Source organism: Pipistrellus kuhlii, unplaced genomic scaffold (genome assembly GCF_014108245.1).
Source record: "Pipistrellus kuhlii isolate mPipKuh1 unplaced genomic scaffold, mPipKuh1.p scaffold_m20_p_34, whole genome shotgun sequence".
Lineage (NCBI taxonomy): Eukaryota > Metazoa > Chordata > Mammalia > Chiroptera > Vespertilionidae > Pipistrellus > Pipistrellus kuhlii.
In genome coordinates, this window is record NW_023425534.1 from 4,991,819 (window position 1) to 5,007,136 (window position 15,318).

General features: G+C 45.6%; 1 protein-coding gene across 5 annotated transcripts in view; it reads right to left on the minus strand.

Moving 5' to 3' along the window:
* Positions 1–15,318, minus strand: part of MTOR (mechanistic target of rapamycin kinase) — a 104,694-nt gene that overhangs the window by 74,125 nt on the left and 15,251 nt on the right. For all 5 annotated transcript variants that reach the window (XR_004992031.2, XM_036461033.2, XM_045570611.1 and 2 more), the window contains 12 exons: positions 13,925–14,140; positions 13,391–13,596; positions 11,125–11,247; positions 10,402–10,491; positions 10,185–10,277; positions 9,427–9,561; positions 9,050–9,179; positions 7,338–7,588; positions 5,513–5,599; positions 2,173–2,340; positions 1,586–1,698; positions 866–1,028 (listed from right to left, as the gene is read on the minus strand). Coding sequence is in view for 4 of the 5 variants with exons in the window: in XM_036461033.2 (XP_036316926.1) it covers positions 866–1,028; positions 1,586–1,698; positions 2,173–2,340; positions 5,513–5,599; positions 7,338–7,588; positions 9,050–9,179; positions 9,427–9,561; positions 10,185–10,277; positions 10,402–10,491; positions 11,125–11,247; positions 13,391–13,596; positions 13,925–14,140 (1,775 nt within the window). In the remaining variant the exon portion in view is untranslated. The remainder of the gene's footprint in view (positions 1–865; positions 1,029–1,585; positions 1,699–2,172; positions 2,341–5,512; positions 5,600–7,337; positions 7,589–9,049; positions 9,180–9,426; positions 9,562–10,184; positions 10,278–10,401; positions 10,492–11,124; positions 11,248–13,390; positions 13,597–13,924; positions 14,141–15,318) is intronic.

Sequence of the window (15,318 nt, forward strand, 5' to 3'; positions counted from 1 at the left end):
AGCCAGTTTCCGGTTCAGTGAGTCTGAGCTGAGGCTGAGCATCTGCATCTATAACAGTCCCCAGCTATGGAGATTAGGACACTGCTCATCTGGGACTACATTTTGAATATTGCCAGCCGACAACACCAAGTTTCCATGCCCCAATCCATCTCTGACCTTTCCTCAGCACTTTCCCCGTTTCCTGCTCTGAAGTCTCACTGCTCTCCTGCTGTTCCGACTCTTCAAGCACCCTGCCACCTCCCACCCTTGCATTGCTCTTCCTTCTGCCTGCATCCAACGCTCTGGGATCGGGCCTTTACTTTATTTAGCTCTCTGCTCAAATGGCAACTTCTCAGAGATCCTCTGTCTACCCTGAATAAGCAGCATCTCTCCCACTCCCACCGCCACTCTTAGGAGACAAATTGCATGTATTAATTTGGCTTCATTGGAAGGTAAGCTCTGTGAAAACAAGGACATTTTTCTGTTTATTAGGTTATCCCCAGAGCAGCACTTCACTCTCCACACAGGTGGCTCCATAAATATTTGCTGAATAAAGGCAGGGGGAAAAAAGCACCAATGATTCCTAGTTTTCTGACAGAGTGGGAGGCCTACAGACTTACAGGGGTCTTCAAACTTTTTAAAGTGGGGGCCAGATCACGGTCCCTCAGAGAGCTGGAGGGCCGGACTATATGAACTACTAATTCCTACTGTAACACCTCGGCTGCGCTCACTGCCCAAAAAACCTGGCGGGCCGGATCAGACTCCTCTGTGGGCCGCATGTGGCCCGTGGGTCGTAGTTTGAAGACGCCTGGACTAACAGATGGAGAAGTTCACAGTCTTCTTCCCAAAGGCAGACAGAAGACTGCGTCCGTGAAGACTGCCTTACCTTCTTCCCCAGCTGGAAGACGAGGGAAGACAGTGTGTCCATGGCTGTGGGACGCAGCTCTGGGCACTGGTCCAGGGTTCGAACAATGGGGTGAATGATCCGGGAAGCGTAGTCGGTGAAATCCAAGGACTCCGTCAGGCGGTCCACTGTCTCCAGAGCGGCCCTGTGACAACCGCTAACTACAGTAACTGCTAACATACAGCCCCAAAGTAAGAGAAGTGGCTGAGGGCTACCTTAACAATCGGTGCCAAATGAGGAGGGGTGGCTTCTGAGGTGTTTTGAGTGACAGGGATCCAACATATATTTCAGTGGGATGGGACAGTTAAGATTTCCATAAATCTGGAACATTTCTGGACTAAAATAATGGGAGTTGTGCCAAAACCGGTTTGGCTCAGTGGATAGAGCATCAGCCTGCGGACTGAAAGGTCCCAGGTTCGATTCCAGTCAAGGGCATGGAACTTGGTTGTGGGCACATCCCCAGTAGGGGGTGTGCAAGAGGCAGCTGATTGATCACATCGATGTTTCCAACTCTCTATCTCTCTCTTCTTCTCTGTAAAAAAAATCAATAAAATATATTTTAAAAATAAACAAACAAATAAATAAAATAAAATAATGGGAGTTGCAACAACAAAAAAGGACGAACTGGGAGTTTTAAAACAGGACATTTTCAACAAAATGCTACAAGCTGCGGGCAGCTCGTCCCGAGGAAAAGGTGCTTACTTCCGAGGCGGCAGCGGGACTTCAGGGGCGTCGAACAGCTTCACGATGGGAGGTAACAACAAGTGAAGGTAGTCGTCCAGGTTGGCGCCAAACAGCTGGATTGCAGTCAGCAACTGCAAAGGGAGTGAGAGCACGGCAACGGACAGGTGCAGTCAGGGCTCAAGTATTGACGTACATGGAGGGGCAGTGCTATGGGGATTCAAACGTCTGCGGGGACTCTGAAAAGCCTTTATTAAGTAGCTTTGAACTACATTTTTTCGGCAGCATTTTCTCCCCTCGTTTTATTTTGCTTACAGATTACTTTGCTTTCTCTGAGCTTATTTCAACTGGTAAGGAACCCGATGCCAGACAACTGAAAAAATTGGTCTGGGATAAAACATTTACCAAAAACAATCCATTAAAGGAGATAAAACATAAGGAGAATCGAGGACAGTACACATTCTGCAAACTGTAAGCTGCGTGTAGCAGGTGTTAGTATTCTTTGGAGGCAGTCTTGTGGATCAAGCACCACCCTGACACCCAGAACAGGGTCTTGTCTCCCAGCTGACCTTGATGGATGCTGGAAACCTCTTGTCCCGGCTACTCACCTTGATGGAGACGATGCGGCCTGGGCTGTTGTCATGCATGAAGACCCGCAGCATGTGCGGGATCAGCTGGGGCAGGTAGAGCTTAAATTCACCACCCAGGGCTACCACAATTTGCTCAATGAGAAGAATGATCGTGCTCTGGATTGAGGTGTTCATGACCCAGAATTCCTAGAAAGAGGGGAGAAAGGAGCAAAGCCAGGTTTCCTCCGCTGAAGTATGAACCAAGGAACTGAGATGGCCAAAAGGAGTGAGCACGGTCCGCCCCAAGATGGACCCTTCCCCTCTCCCCTTCTCCCTGGGCCTCCTTGTATCCTGTCACAGTGACAGTGAGCACATTAAAACTGCATTTCTCTGACTGCATGGGGCTACTTTGCTCTTCTGTGCTTTGCTCATGCTGCTCTTTACCCAGAATCCCCCTCTTAGCTGAGCAAGAGTTGAGCACCTCTTTCTAGAGCTGACTCAAGCCTCACTTCTGTGAAGGCTTTCCCGTTCTCCTTCTGTTACCTATGTTTGGTCCCTTTGCCCTCCTCTTTTCTAGCACCTGGAATACTTAATTCTCATTGCTTCTCTTCCTCTGCTAGACTATAAGCTAGGTATGGGCAAGAACCCCTTTGATCCATCTGTCTCCCCGGAATCTAGCAGAGCAGCTGGCATGTTCCAGCCAGCCAAACACACCATTACAGAACGAACAAATGACTAGGTATACGCCACCTAGAGCTCTCAAGGAGTCCAGGGTGGGTTCCTTACTTTGGGTATCACCTGGTCTCTCCCAAAGGGCTATTCCTCTGTAATAAGGTGTCCTGCCCTTTCTGAATTTAGACTTTGTTAGTTATCATCTGACAACGGTCCAATATCATTTTCAGGCTTTGAGAGTAGCAGAAAAGAAGCACTTTTCAGCCAGCCAGTGTAGCTCAATGGTTGAGCATCCACCCAGGAACCAAGAGGCCGCCAGTTTGATTCCTGGACATGCCTGGGTTACAGGCTCAGTCCCCTATGGAGGATGTGTAGGAGGCAGCTGATTAATGATGTTGCACTCTCATCAATGTTTCTGTTTCTCTATCCTTCTCCCTTCCTCTCTCTCTAAAAAGTAAATAAAAACATTGTTAAAATAAAAAAATAAAAAAAGCACTTTTCTACACATAAAATTACACTAGAGGCCTGGTGCATGAATTTGTGCACACTAAAAGAAAATTAATTAGAAAGTGGCCAGAGAGGTGGGACTGGGTGAATGGGCTGGACACGCCCTGGATCTAAAATCCTTTGGTCTCTCCCCGGCCGGCCACATCTGGGGTGGCACTGTGGCTCAAAGGGCATCTGCAGAGTGAGCAGAGTCCCTTGGCCTGGCCGGTGGGGATTGGGCTGAAACCACCTCTCCGACGTCTCCCGAGGGCCCCCAGATTGCAAGAGGGTGGTCCTTGGGTGACACACCCACAGGCTCCCTCCTCTCTGGTTCCGGCAGAACCTCAGCTGCCAAGTCACTACAGTTCAGCAGCTCCTGTGTTGAGCGCCTGCCCTCTGGTAGTCAGTGCATGTCATAGCTACCAGTTGGACAGTCACTTCAGCTTTTATATATATATAGATTCTATAAAAGTTACTAAAATAAAAACTTGGTCAATTGACCACAGATTCTGTCTTAGCAGTGCAAGGCAAATTGGTCCAAGTCTCTGACTCCAGGAAAAGCAGTCACTTAAAGTAAAAAAGACAGCTGCCTCCTGCCTCCTTTGGAACCTCCACAGGAGACCTGATAATAGAAACCATAACAATGGCAACACATGCCTATTAATACTCTTGGGCCCCCAAATAATTCAGAGTAGAAATCAATAAAAACAGGATAACTCCTCAGGAGAAAGGTTTTATATAAAAGCATAAGGTACTTAAATTTTTTTTTTTTTTAAGTATAATAGTTTTTAAAGTAAAAACCATACTAAAAGGTGCTGGTAAAACGTTCTTTCTCTCTGCTTGGAGCAAGAAGTAATCTCTTTAGAAAAGCTATTTTTTCTCTAATAAGAAAGCTTTGCCAAAGAAACACCTCAGATCTTATGGCCTCCACTGTTCTTCTGATGTTCATTCACTTGTACTACACTCTGCCTTCTTTAGAGAAAGCTCCCTACCTCCCCTCTGTATTCTCTCGGCTCCTCACAGGGGATGCTTTACTCAAAGAAGCCAGGCAGCCTGCCCAGGGGTGTGGGCTGGATCAGTGTTCACAGACTGTTCTCCTCCTGGGCTCAGGGGAGCTCATTAAAACCCCAAGATCAACAGCCAAAAAAGGAGCTGTGTTGCACCTTCTCTATCTTGGAAGAAAGAAAGGCTGTATTTTTCAGGTGTGAGGCTCCCTGCCTCAAACCCCTATGCTTTGGTCATTAGTATTTTTGGAGATAAGTCACAGATCACTTCAGCTTCACACACAAATACACTGCTTCTCCCTTGCCCCTCCCCCAGGACCCTCCGCCAGGCTCTTTAGCATTCTGCCTGGCTCTTCGGTGCACAGAGCTGCTGTGGCAGCGGCCAGGGAACAGAGCGGCTTTAATTATTCACACATGGAGGAGTTTTCAGTTCTGAGACCTAGTTTCGAGAAGTTCCATTTTTGAAGCCAGCCACTTTGATTTTAGTCCTGCTGTTTCTTCCAAGCTAACTACAGAGAGCTGGTATAGAAGAACAGAAATCAATGGGAGAATTGTCTTCTGATTCTTTGAGGACAGCCATCTCTGCAAGCAACCTTCCCAACAGAGAGAGACATTTAAATTATATAGAACAGCAGGAAGCAGGCCTCACACTCCAATAGAAAATCGCTATTGCCATCAATGGGGAGTCCCGCACCTGCTGACAGCACGTTATAAAACCTGGGTCGTGAGCCTTCCCACATGTGCCACTGCAGTCAGAGGCGGCATTTATGCCTTTCACGGCAGCAGGGGAAGCAGCACTATTGCCTGACAGGAGTCCATCGTATTCAATAGCCCAGGAAATCCAGTGCCCAGAGCTCTTAGGCCCTTGTTTTATGGGCAGTTAAAGAGGCTTTCACGGGAATAGTAAACCACTGTTGTGATATTAAGTGAAACTGCTTTGCTCTGTGTGTGAGGCAAAGAACTCAAGAGCCTATTTCTGGCAGAACAATTGCCTGAGGATTCCTCTGCAGACTTCACACCGGTTCTCTTGTACCTGTGAGCCTGAAGCAATAACCCTCTGTCCCCTTTCCTAAGTCAGTGGGACACTTTCCTCCACCTTACACTTGGTTGTAAGAGTTCTACCAGGACCCATGGAAAAATGTCCACCTTATCCAAACACGCTCCGAGTTCATAGACCCAACACTGAGGAGCAGACCGAGGCGTTAATTTCTACTCACTCTCATGAGGGTGACTATTTCATCCATATAAGGTCTGATGTGGCTCTTCACAAAGGACACCAACATTCCCAGCTGCTGGAACAGAAACTGAAACAGAGCAGAGGTCAGCACATTGGCACCAGGAAGGACGCAGAACTCCCGGGTTCATCTGAAGTCCATGTGAATGAATAAAGACAACTATGGAATCAGTTTCCACACCATTCTATCGAGCAAGGTCTAAGTTTAAACATGTGGTAGTGATGGTGGTGGGGGCTAGAAATAACCATCAATGGCTTCATACATCAGGCACGCCAGGTCCTGCAGAGCAGGGGTGTTGGGGCCCGACTGGCTAGTGTGAGCCATTCTAGCACCCATTAGTTTTGTGAACTTCATTTCACCTCTGCACCCAGCCTCTTCAGAGGGAAAATGGAGACAACCGTCTTTGTCTCATAGGCTTGCTGCAGGAGTTAAATGGGATAATACATGGAAAGCCCTAGAACAGGAACATGAATACTGCCAAGTGCTCAATGAATGTCAGCTATCACTGAAGAATTTCTGAAGTCACCAGACTCCAAAGTCAACAAAAAACTTTAATCAACTATAAATGCACCTTTTGTTTATTCACCTCTAATTCACTACCACTTACTTTCTAAAAGAAATACAGCTATATAATACAATTCCGAGCACTGAAATGCATTTTCAGTAATTAACTCAATTAATTAGGTCTTAATTATTAAGTTAACCGTCTCTAAGAAATTAAACCAGCAAGCAAATTGGGGAAGGGATGGGATAAGGAGATCTATTTAGGTTGATACCTTGCAACTCTAAGTAGAAATGCCATCCACTAAATAAAACTGGGAATAGGAGGACTTAGGGAAGGGAAAGCCTAAGTGCTTTCCAGGTAGAAGAGGTCTTCAGGGTATAGTTTTTATTTTGTTTTGATCTTCAATATTAAGTAGTAAATCATATTCTAAATGCCCTTCCCCCAAAGATTTTTATCTCCAAAAGATTTTTATGGCTCTCTTGTGTCTTTGCTGCCCTCCATTATCAAGAATAATTTAGTGGCTGAAACCGGTTTGGCTCAATGGTAGAGCGTCGGTCTGCGGACTGAAGGGTCCCAGGTTCGATTCCGGTCAAGGGCATGTGCGTTGGTTGCGGGCACATCCCCGGTAGGGGGTGTGCAGAAGGTAGCTGGTTGATGTTTCTCTCTCATCAATGTTTCTAGCTATCTATCTCTCTCCCTTCCTCCTCTCTGTAAAATGTCAATAAAATATATTTTAAAAAAAAGAATAATTTAGTGATGAACATACATATTTTCACTCTTATTCACAATATGAAACCTGGACTAGTTGGGGATAAATAAAGTATTTTAAATAGTGAATAACAAAATTACAGAACTTATTAACTGAAGAGGTGAGATTGGCAGGACATACGGGATTGGGCTCAAAGTGAGTTCGGATTTGTTTCTAATGACAGGGGCACCACTGGCTTCTAAGGTGGTTAGAACTGGTCACTGAACGGCACAGGTTCAACTCAGGAGAGCTATCCCTACCTATTTCCTGGCCACCTCCTCACAGAATCACTGCTGGCAGTTTTTGTGAAATGGTTCCTATAAAAATACATTATAGGCATTGAGGAACATGAGCCTCTTAGATTTGTGGTCCTTTAGTTAAATTTTTGTTATATAAAATCTGAAAGAAGAGAGAAAATCTACACTGGAGGAAAAACAGGAAGAGAGGCATCAGGTTCAACAGCCAGCAGAGGGCATTATTAGGAAGCTTAGGAGCAGACGGACCTTCCAGGCAGGTGTTGCTCAGAGCAGAAAGTTAAGGTTTTAGCTACTTACTTCCCGGATGGCCCCATCACAGACTCGAATGACATTCAGGAATGTGGGCATGACCTGGGGCAGGAACTGCACACACTTGAGCCCCAGGGACTTGAAGATGAAGGTGATGGCCTGGACTACCATGGTGTGATGGTGCGAGAGGGACTGGTCTCGGAAGATCCGCATCAGGGCCACCATGGACACGGCTGGGTAGAATTCGTCCAGGGGCAGGTTTCCCATGTTGACCAGCATTTCACTGGTGCTGTAGTCAGCTAGGACAGAACAATGAGAACATGAGCTGTATGAGACATGACTGACTTCAGGCAGAGCATGGCTTGGTTAATAACAATAAAAAAACCCTCCTGACAGCCATTAGCATTCATATCTTTCTCCCTTGCTCCAACACACACCATTGGAAATACAGGATATAGTAGGAACCAGCATCAAGGACTAAACAGTTTTTGGCTTTCCTATTACCTAAACCACTAAAGCCTAAAACAGTACATGATGGGTTTTCTTTAAATTGCTTCATACCAGTACAATTCACAACTTTGTAGCTGAAACCATCTATAAAAATAATTACTCTCCCACATGAAAATACAGGGAATTAAATTAGGCAAACATCTGTTCAGCAGCTGCTTGGGCCCATGGCAATTAAGATAAGTGAGTGGTAGTAAATGCTACCTTACATGAACAAGGATCTCAAGGATTTGGGGTGGGCGGTTTACGGTACAGTAAGGACAGGGTAAGACTGGATGATTGCACTGCTGAGTAAGGGGAACTTGTTGGGAGGGACATGGCTCAGGCTCTGCTCTTGACAGGGTAACATCCCAGGTACACTTCTATAATACAGAAGAACAAATTTGAAGCAACACAATCCCATCCACAGAACTCAGGAACAGATTATTTTATTTTGGGTAAAAAACTTTTTGTTGGATTGTGGGAGAGTCATTGTTGAACTTCCACACTTGGAAATAAGTCTGTCCTGTTGAAAAATGGGTATGATTAGGAAATTCTCACTCAGTGAGAATTGGCTCAGTTTGGCTCAGTGGATAGAGTGTCGGCCTGCGGACTAAAGGGTCCCAGGTTTGATTCCAGTCAAGGGCACATGCCTGGGTTGCAGGCTCGATCCCCAGTAGGGGACACGCAGGAGGCAGCCGATCAATGATTCTTTCTCATCCTTGATGTTTCTATCTCTTTCCCTCTCCTTTCCTCTCTGAATTCAATAAAAATTATTATTACTTTTTAATTCGCCTGCATCCCCAAAGGCAAAGAGGCTCTAGGGCCAGACCACTTGATTGGCAGAAGAGCCCTGCAGTCTGATTGCTCCTGAGCCTTGCCTTAGATTTCCCTGTCAATTACAAGTCTACCCTCTTCCTCCTTGGGTGTCACAGGAATAAAAAACATCAGAGAAGCACTAACAAAGAATAATAAGATGTGAACAGAAATGTTGGGGTGATATTTTACATCTCTCTCATCGGCCCCAAAAATGTGAGTACAGACTCAGCCTGTTGACCCTTGACAAAGAATCTGGGTAGATATGAGGACTCTGGAGCACTGGGAAGCAGCATTCCTGATAAGATTCAAGAGGAAATTACTGACTTTTCATTCAAAGTTGCAAAGCAAGTCAAAATGCTCTAATTTCATAGTTAACCAGCTCTTTCTAAACATAGCTGGCAAGGGCTCTGTGAGGTAAGCTCTTGGCAAGTCTCTCATGGGTCCCCTCAACTTACAGGAGTCCTGACTTGATTTGGATTCTGACAGGCTGACAGCAGAAGCATCCCGGGACTGGTCGATCATGCCAATGTTCACTTTGTGCTTGTAGGGATCCAAGGCCCCCAAAAGCCCTAACACACGAATGGCCTGAGTGGGGAAGGGGAGGGAATAAAGAAAACAGTCATCAAAACATCCGATTACAGTAGCTCTCAGGGGTATTCTTCTCATGTTCCATGATACCCAATTCATACCCAGTGACCAGCTACATGAACAGAATGGAGAGGGACAGGAAGTCTAATCAACATTGTCAGTGCATGTTAATGCCACAGACTTTAGTGTCTCTCTCTCCATTTTCCCAGCAGTCTTTGAAGACTAAGCACGCCATGTTCCCTACCTCTCTCCGTGTGCCCTGGTTCTGCTCGGTCTTCAGGAAATTCAGCAGCACCTCGAGCAAAGTGGGGTACTTTCTGTAGGGCTCCACCACATAGCCAGTGCTGGCCACCAACTGCCCCAGGGTCCACAGGGCCACCTGGATAGACAAAAGCTCACGTAGTGAGTTGAGCCAATAAGAATTCCCAGGAAAGATACTATGCATGAACAGAAATCCTGAGAGCTGGGACATAAAAACAAGGCTATAAACCATTATGACAATCACTAAATCACAAAGTAAAGAACAGTCCCACGTCTCCCAAAGGAAATCCACAGCCCTTACACAGCCTCACTAATAGAAGTCTGACTCAAAAGGAAATTAAAACTGCCCTTAATTTTAGACTAGTCACCTAATGACCTCAATGACTAACAGGAAGGCAAGCTGGGGAGGCCGGGCTAAAGCTCTGCTGGCATCCACAGCCCAAGGCCAAGGCTTTCTTTTTCCCTATGGGGGCTGGGGCCCTGACAGATGATTTGCATTTCCTTTTGTCTAGAGGAAATGGCACTGAGCAGCCAGGGTACTTACTGAAAGTAACTCCTAGCCAGGATAACAGCTAATTCTGGCTCCAAGTCTTTCTTCCCTTTTCTCATTCAGCAAATATTCCAGAGTACATATTATGTGCTAGATGTTAGCTGGAGACACTGAGGTGACTGACGGAGACAAGGCCCTGGCTTCATGGAATCTGTCCGTCTGTCCTGCCGTCAGGAATCAGTGAGACTCACCTGCCTTTTGGCCAACAGAGAGGAGTCCTGGAGCATGTCCATGATGATAATAAAAAGTTCATCAACCCATTTCCTCATTTCTAGGCCACTAACCTACAGCATGAAAAAGAGAGTGGTAGATAAGATTAGAAATTACGACATTAAGAAGTATTTTGACTTCCTCAGAGGTGAAATAGTATTCCCTCCATCCAATGGAAAAAAGCAGTCGTCTCCTTACCTGAGCCAACTCTCCTATTGTAGCCAAGACATTATTGATCACACCTGGGTTTGGATCAGGGTCTGGATCTTTCAGTTTCAGAATTAAAGCCTATGGAAACGAAGTATGAGAAACTGAACGCAGGTTAGAGCCCACAAGAAACCTTCTTTTTATACCAGTAAAAGCAAACTTCACACAGAGAACACCTCAGGCGTCGGGAAATGACTTCTAGGTTTATGACTAAGCCAGGATTTCTCTGGAAAGTGGATTTTTAAACTTTTTTCCATGCTGTGCACAAGTCTGACACATGACAGAGCTGGGAAGTGCCATGATTTAAAAACTTTTCCCATGCCTCCTCTAAATTATATCGCTGTGATCATCTGCCCTGATTCACCTAAGTTATGAAAGACCACACATGGCTCTAACATGCTCAAATTTGAAGGTTGTTTCAGATTTTAAAGTTCATTTTTTCATCATTTTTTTGCAAACCACCTACTTCTTTACAAGCACACATCTGAGGATGGGCTTGAAGCATATCTCTTATAAGGAGAGCCTTTGCTGTAATCTGTGAGCTTCTGGGTATTCTTTAACTGAGGGTACTTGATGTGGCCTTTGTCCCTGGGCCAAAGAAACTGTCCAGTTTGCTCATCATGCCAGTGAGCACTGAAACACTCTCATTACCCCAAATGAGCAGGCATAAGATAACCCAGAGCAAGTGGCAATTCTCTATCTGTTGTGAGTTACCTTCAGAATAGGCTCCATGTAAGGGCGGATGAGTCGGGGAGCGTTGGAGACCAGGTGGCCCAGCATGCGGGCACTCTGCTCTTTGATTCTTCCAATACCGCTGTGCTCCAGTTCAGTCAAAATCTGCGGGAAGAAAGGCTCAGTACAGCAGAGGAAATTGCAGAGAGGAACTGCGTGTCAAAGGGAAAGTGTAGACAGGAGAAGGAACCAGAACAACACTGTGGATGAGGTAGCTGCCTAGTACTCTCTACGTAACTGTATATGAGGTAGCTGCCTGATACTCTCTAAGGGTATCTCTGCAGCTCAGTCTGGGATTCAGCAGCAACTGAAAAACTGTTTGAAACCAGCCCCATTTCCCATCACAGCACCCAGGTCCCCACAATCCTCTCCAGAGCACAGCTTTTAACAGTGCAGCAGTCACAGAAGACTGAGAAGGGACAGCTGTGAGCAGTGTTTTGCAGAAATGAGGAATAAAGGAAAAGCTCTCTGCTGCAAAAACCTTTGTCAGGACAGCAAATTACTAAGAGTGCCTATAAAAATTACCAAGGAATCCAAGAATAGTCAGAACAGCTATGATGTGGGAGAGATACTGACATTCAGTAGTGGTTTCAGGCACATCTAATAAACCCAAACAGTTAGGGATTACAGCAATAGAATCAATCCCCAAGGATTTTAATGAACAGAGATAACGTGATTGTTCTGACATCCTTCAAACACTAACAAATTGCACATTATGCTCATGTGACATAGACATTAAGAACTTTTAAATATATATATATATATATATATATATATATATCTTAATTGAATTCAGAGAAGGGAGAGGGAGAGAGAGAAGGAAAGATCAATAATGAGAGAGAACCATTGATCAGCTGCTTCCTGCACACCCCACAATGGGGACTGAATCTACAACCCAGGTATGTGCCTTGCCCGGGAATCGAACCCGTGACCTGGTTCGACAGGTCAATGCTCAACCACAGAGCCACACTGGCTGGGCTAAGAACTTATTATAGACAGACTTCTGAAGAGTTGAAGTTGCCAGAGGAAATCTCTGAAAAGTGAGGAAAGTGAAAAAAACAAAGCTCATGCTAACTCTGCTACCCAGAGGAGGAGTCCACAATGTGGCATTATGTTTTGTCTTGGTTACTGACTTAGATCAACCCTGATTTTCTGGATCCCCTTTGCAGCCTGTCTTTCCTGTCACAGCAGTTCACTGAGCCACCATGGCTGGACTACAATGTCTCACTTTTAAAATTATGTTATTGACTTAAAAAATTATGTTAATTTATTTCAAATCATGTTAATTTATTTTCATATATATTTGGGGTTTATTATTTGTCAATTTTCTTAACTTATTAAAAAACATTTTCAGCACTCCTCAGTCCTTGACTAAAGACTCCTAGTTAAGCAAAATATTAGGAATGACGATATAATTTGTGGTCACTTTAATTATGACCGATTGTGAATAAATGACATTTCTCTAGGGTAAAAGATACGTATATAGTAATGATTTTCTATGTTTAAGTTATTTATATGTTATGAAACGTGTTTATTTCAAAAGAAACCATGGGAGAGAGTCAGGAAGCAGAGGGTGAGGTGGGGACAGGGTAGAAATGGAGGGATGGGACATGACTGGGTGAGCCACACTGAGACCCAGAAAAGGTGGGCGGAAGTAACAGGAGGCAGGAAGGACTGAACCACGCATTGCTCACAGGAGGCCAGAAAACTTACTTGGGTAGGTCAAGACAGGTTTCAGCCAGAATAGAAAATCCTACTGGATCTACCAGCAATGTCAATCTGAATTTACCGCAGGCTCTAGTCCAAGCAGCTTAGCTTGGCATCTCAAACTGCTTAAGAATGAAAGCCAAGGACCACAGACCAGGAGCAATAACTACAATATGAGAAACAATGTTTGAACCTCGTATTTGGCCTCTGTGCTTGACCCAGCATCAGCAAGAAAAGCAGGAGCCTGGAAAGACAGGGGTGCTGGGAAGACCATCTGCAGCGAAGAGCGCCAAGAAATGGAATCGCTGGTGACTTGCCAGGAAAAAGCTGTGTGAGAGGTGAGTCTGGACTAGGAGGCACACTGGAGTCAGACTGGCAAGAGGTGATAAACACGAGAATTGCCAATTAGAAAGCCGGGGAAACGTGGGCTTTGGAGCCAAGTGTGGCTTTTACCAGGTATCTCAATCTTATCTTTAAAATCACAGCTGCCATGATCAAAGTCCTCGCCCAGTACCTCCGGATTTGACTGTTGTATCGTTACCTGGATGAGCATCTTGCGCAGGAAAGGCATGACGAAGGCCGGGTTCATGCTGCTGAGCCGGCCCACCGTGCAGATGGCCAGCTCCCGGATCTCAAACACCTGGTCATTCAGGGCCACAAACAGGGCCTGCAAGTTCTCTGCCTGGGCCAGGTGCGCATCAAAGCGCTCATCCAGGGATGCCAAGACACAGTAGCGGATGTCAGGGTCTGCAGGAACAAGTGAGCCTTTGAACACCTCTTCAATGCGCTCATCCTTCCGGCCCTTCCCAGTGTTCCCTCCACTGCCGTGAGCCCAGTGAGAGGATTCCAGATACCCTTCTCTCATCTAACCTGTCGTTCTCTTCTCTACTCACAGGAGCAAAGAGAACAGAATTAAAGACAGGTTATCTTACAATAGGATGGAGCAGCCAAGCCTCACGCCTTGGCAGAGAAAGAGCTGAACGCCACGAGGCTGAAGGTCCCTGGAGAGGCCATGCAATGAAACTGCCCCAACCCTCTAACCTGCCCGAGACTGCGTCTGTCTAATAAACTTTACCGGGATCTGTTATCCCGACCACGAGCAGCTTGCTGAGCACGTCCGCCACCACTTGCACTGCAGTCTGGCTCACCACGTGTGCGTGGCCGCTGATGAGGTGGACAGAGGGCGTGAGCAGGCGGGAGCAGGTGCGGGCGGCTTCCATGCGGATCTCCTTGTGCTCGCTGTTCAGGAAATGATCCGCACAGTGGCGGACAAACTGGGTCAGAGAGTGTCCTGGATATAAAGCAGAGAGAAAACAGAACTATCGCTGCTGCTTCAGACAATAGGTCTGCAACTTGCTAGAAGCATTTTCTACCTTATGGCTATCATTCAATTTTCAACAAGATATTGATCAGCAAGACATTGACCCAGAACTCTTCCTAACAATGAGCCTTCAATCATTTGAAAGGCAGAAGGGAGGCGGAGGAGCTGGGGGACAGAAAAAAGGCATTCTCCGATCCTAACTGTCTTTTATCCCCTTCAGAGAATAAATCATTTTGTTTTATTCTGAACCAAGTCCAGAGAGTAAAATAATTTTTGTTAAAATTTACCTTGTCTATTTGAGTTCCTGATTTAAATGCCAAAAAGAGAGTCTGATGCATGCTGGGTTTAAATATAGCTACTTGCTATTCATTACAAAGAAATTGTCCTGGACGTTAATCAATGTGATGAAGGAACTGCAATGGGGAAAACACAGATGGCTGTCCATATTCAGACGGCATGTTTAGGTTTTTGGTACTTGCTTGTTTCCCTACAGGCTTGACTAAGACCGCCTACATGATCCTAAATTTCAGTGTCCCTTTTCTCTCCTGAACTAAATCTCTCTAGGGAATTAGTGGGGTTTACCTGCAGCTTGGAATTCCAAACTGAACTACAGCACATCACTCTTGGAAATCACACAGCCACAGGAATACAAACACCCAGAACCCATGCTCACACATGTTAAAGCACTAAATACCATCTTAGCTACCTGGAGGTGGGGAGTCAAGGCAGTGGTCGGCAAACTTTTGCCACACTGTTGACTAATGAGTTTGCTGACCACTGGACTAGATTAAATATTACCGTGTATTAATAGTTGGAAGCTGTGAGGATTAGGCAATTGTGGCATAATGTGTGCAAAGAGGTAAAGGATAGTATATGACAGTGGTTGGCAAACGCATTAGTCAACAGAGCGGCAAACCGCAGCTTGCAAGCCACAGTTTGCCGACCACTGGCCTAGGGGATCCATCCCTGGCTTTTCCTTGGACCAAAGCACACTTTTCCTAAAACACCATCTGCCCTAAAGCACAGTATGGGACAAAGAAACAAGCAGTAGGAATTAACAATATACAGAAAGACTCTAGGAAAGATGAGCTGCTAGATCCAGGAATTCTAGACACCCTCATTCCTTTCTCAAGGTTCCCAGCATCACT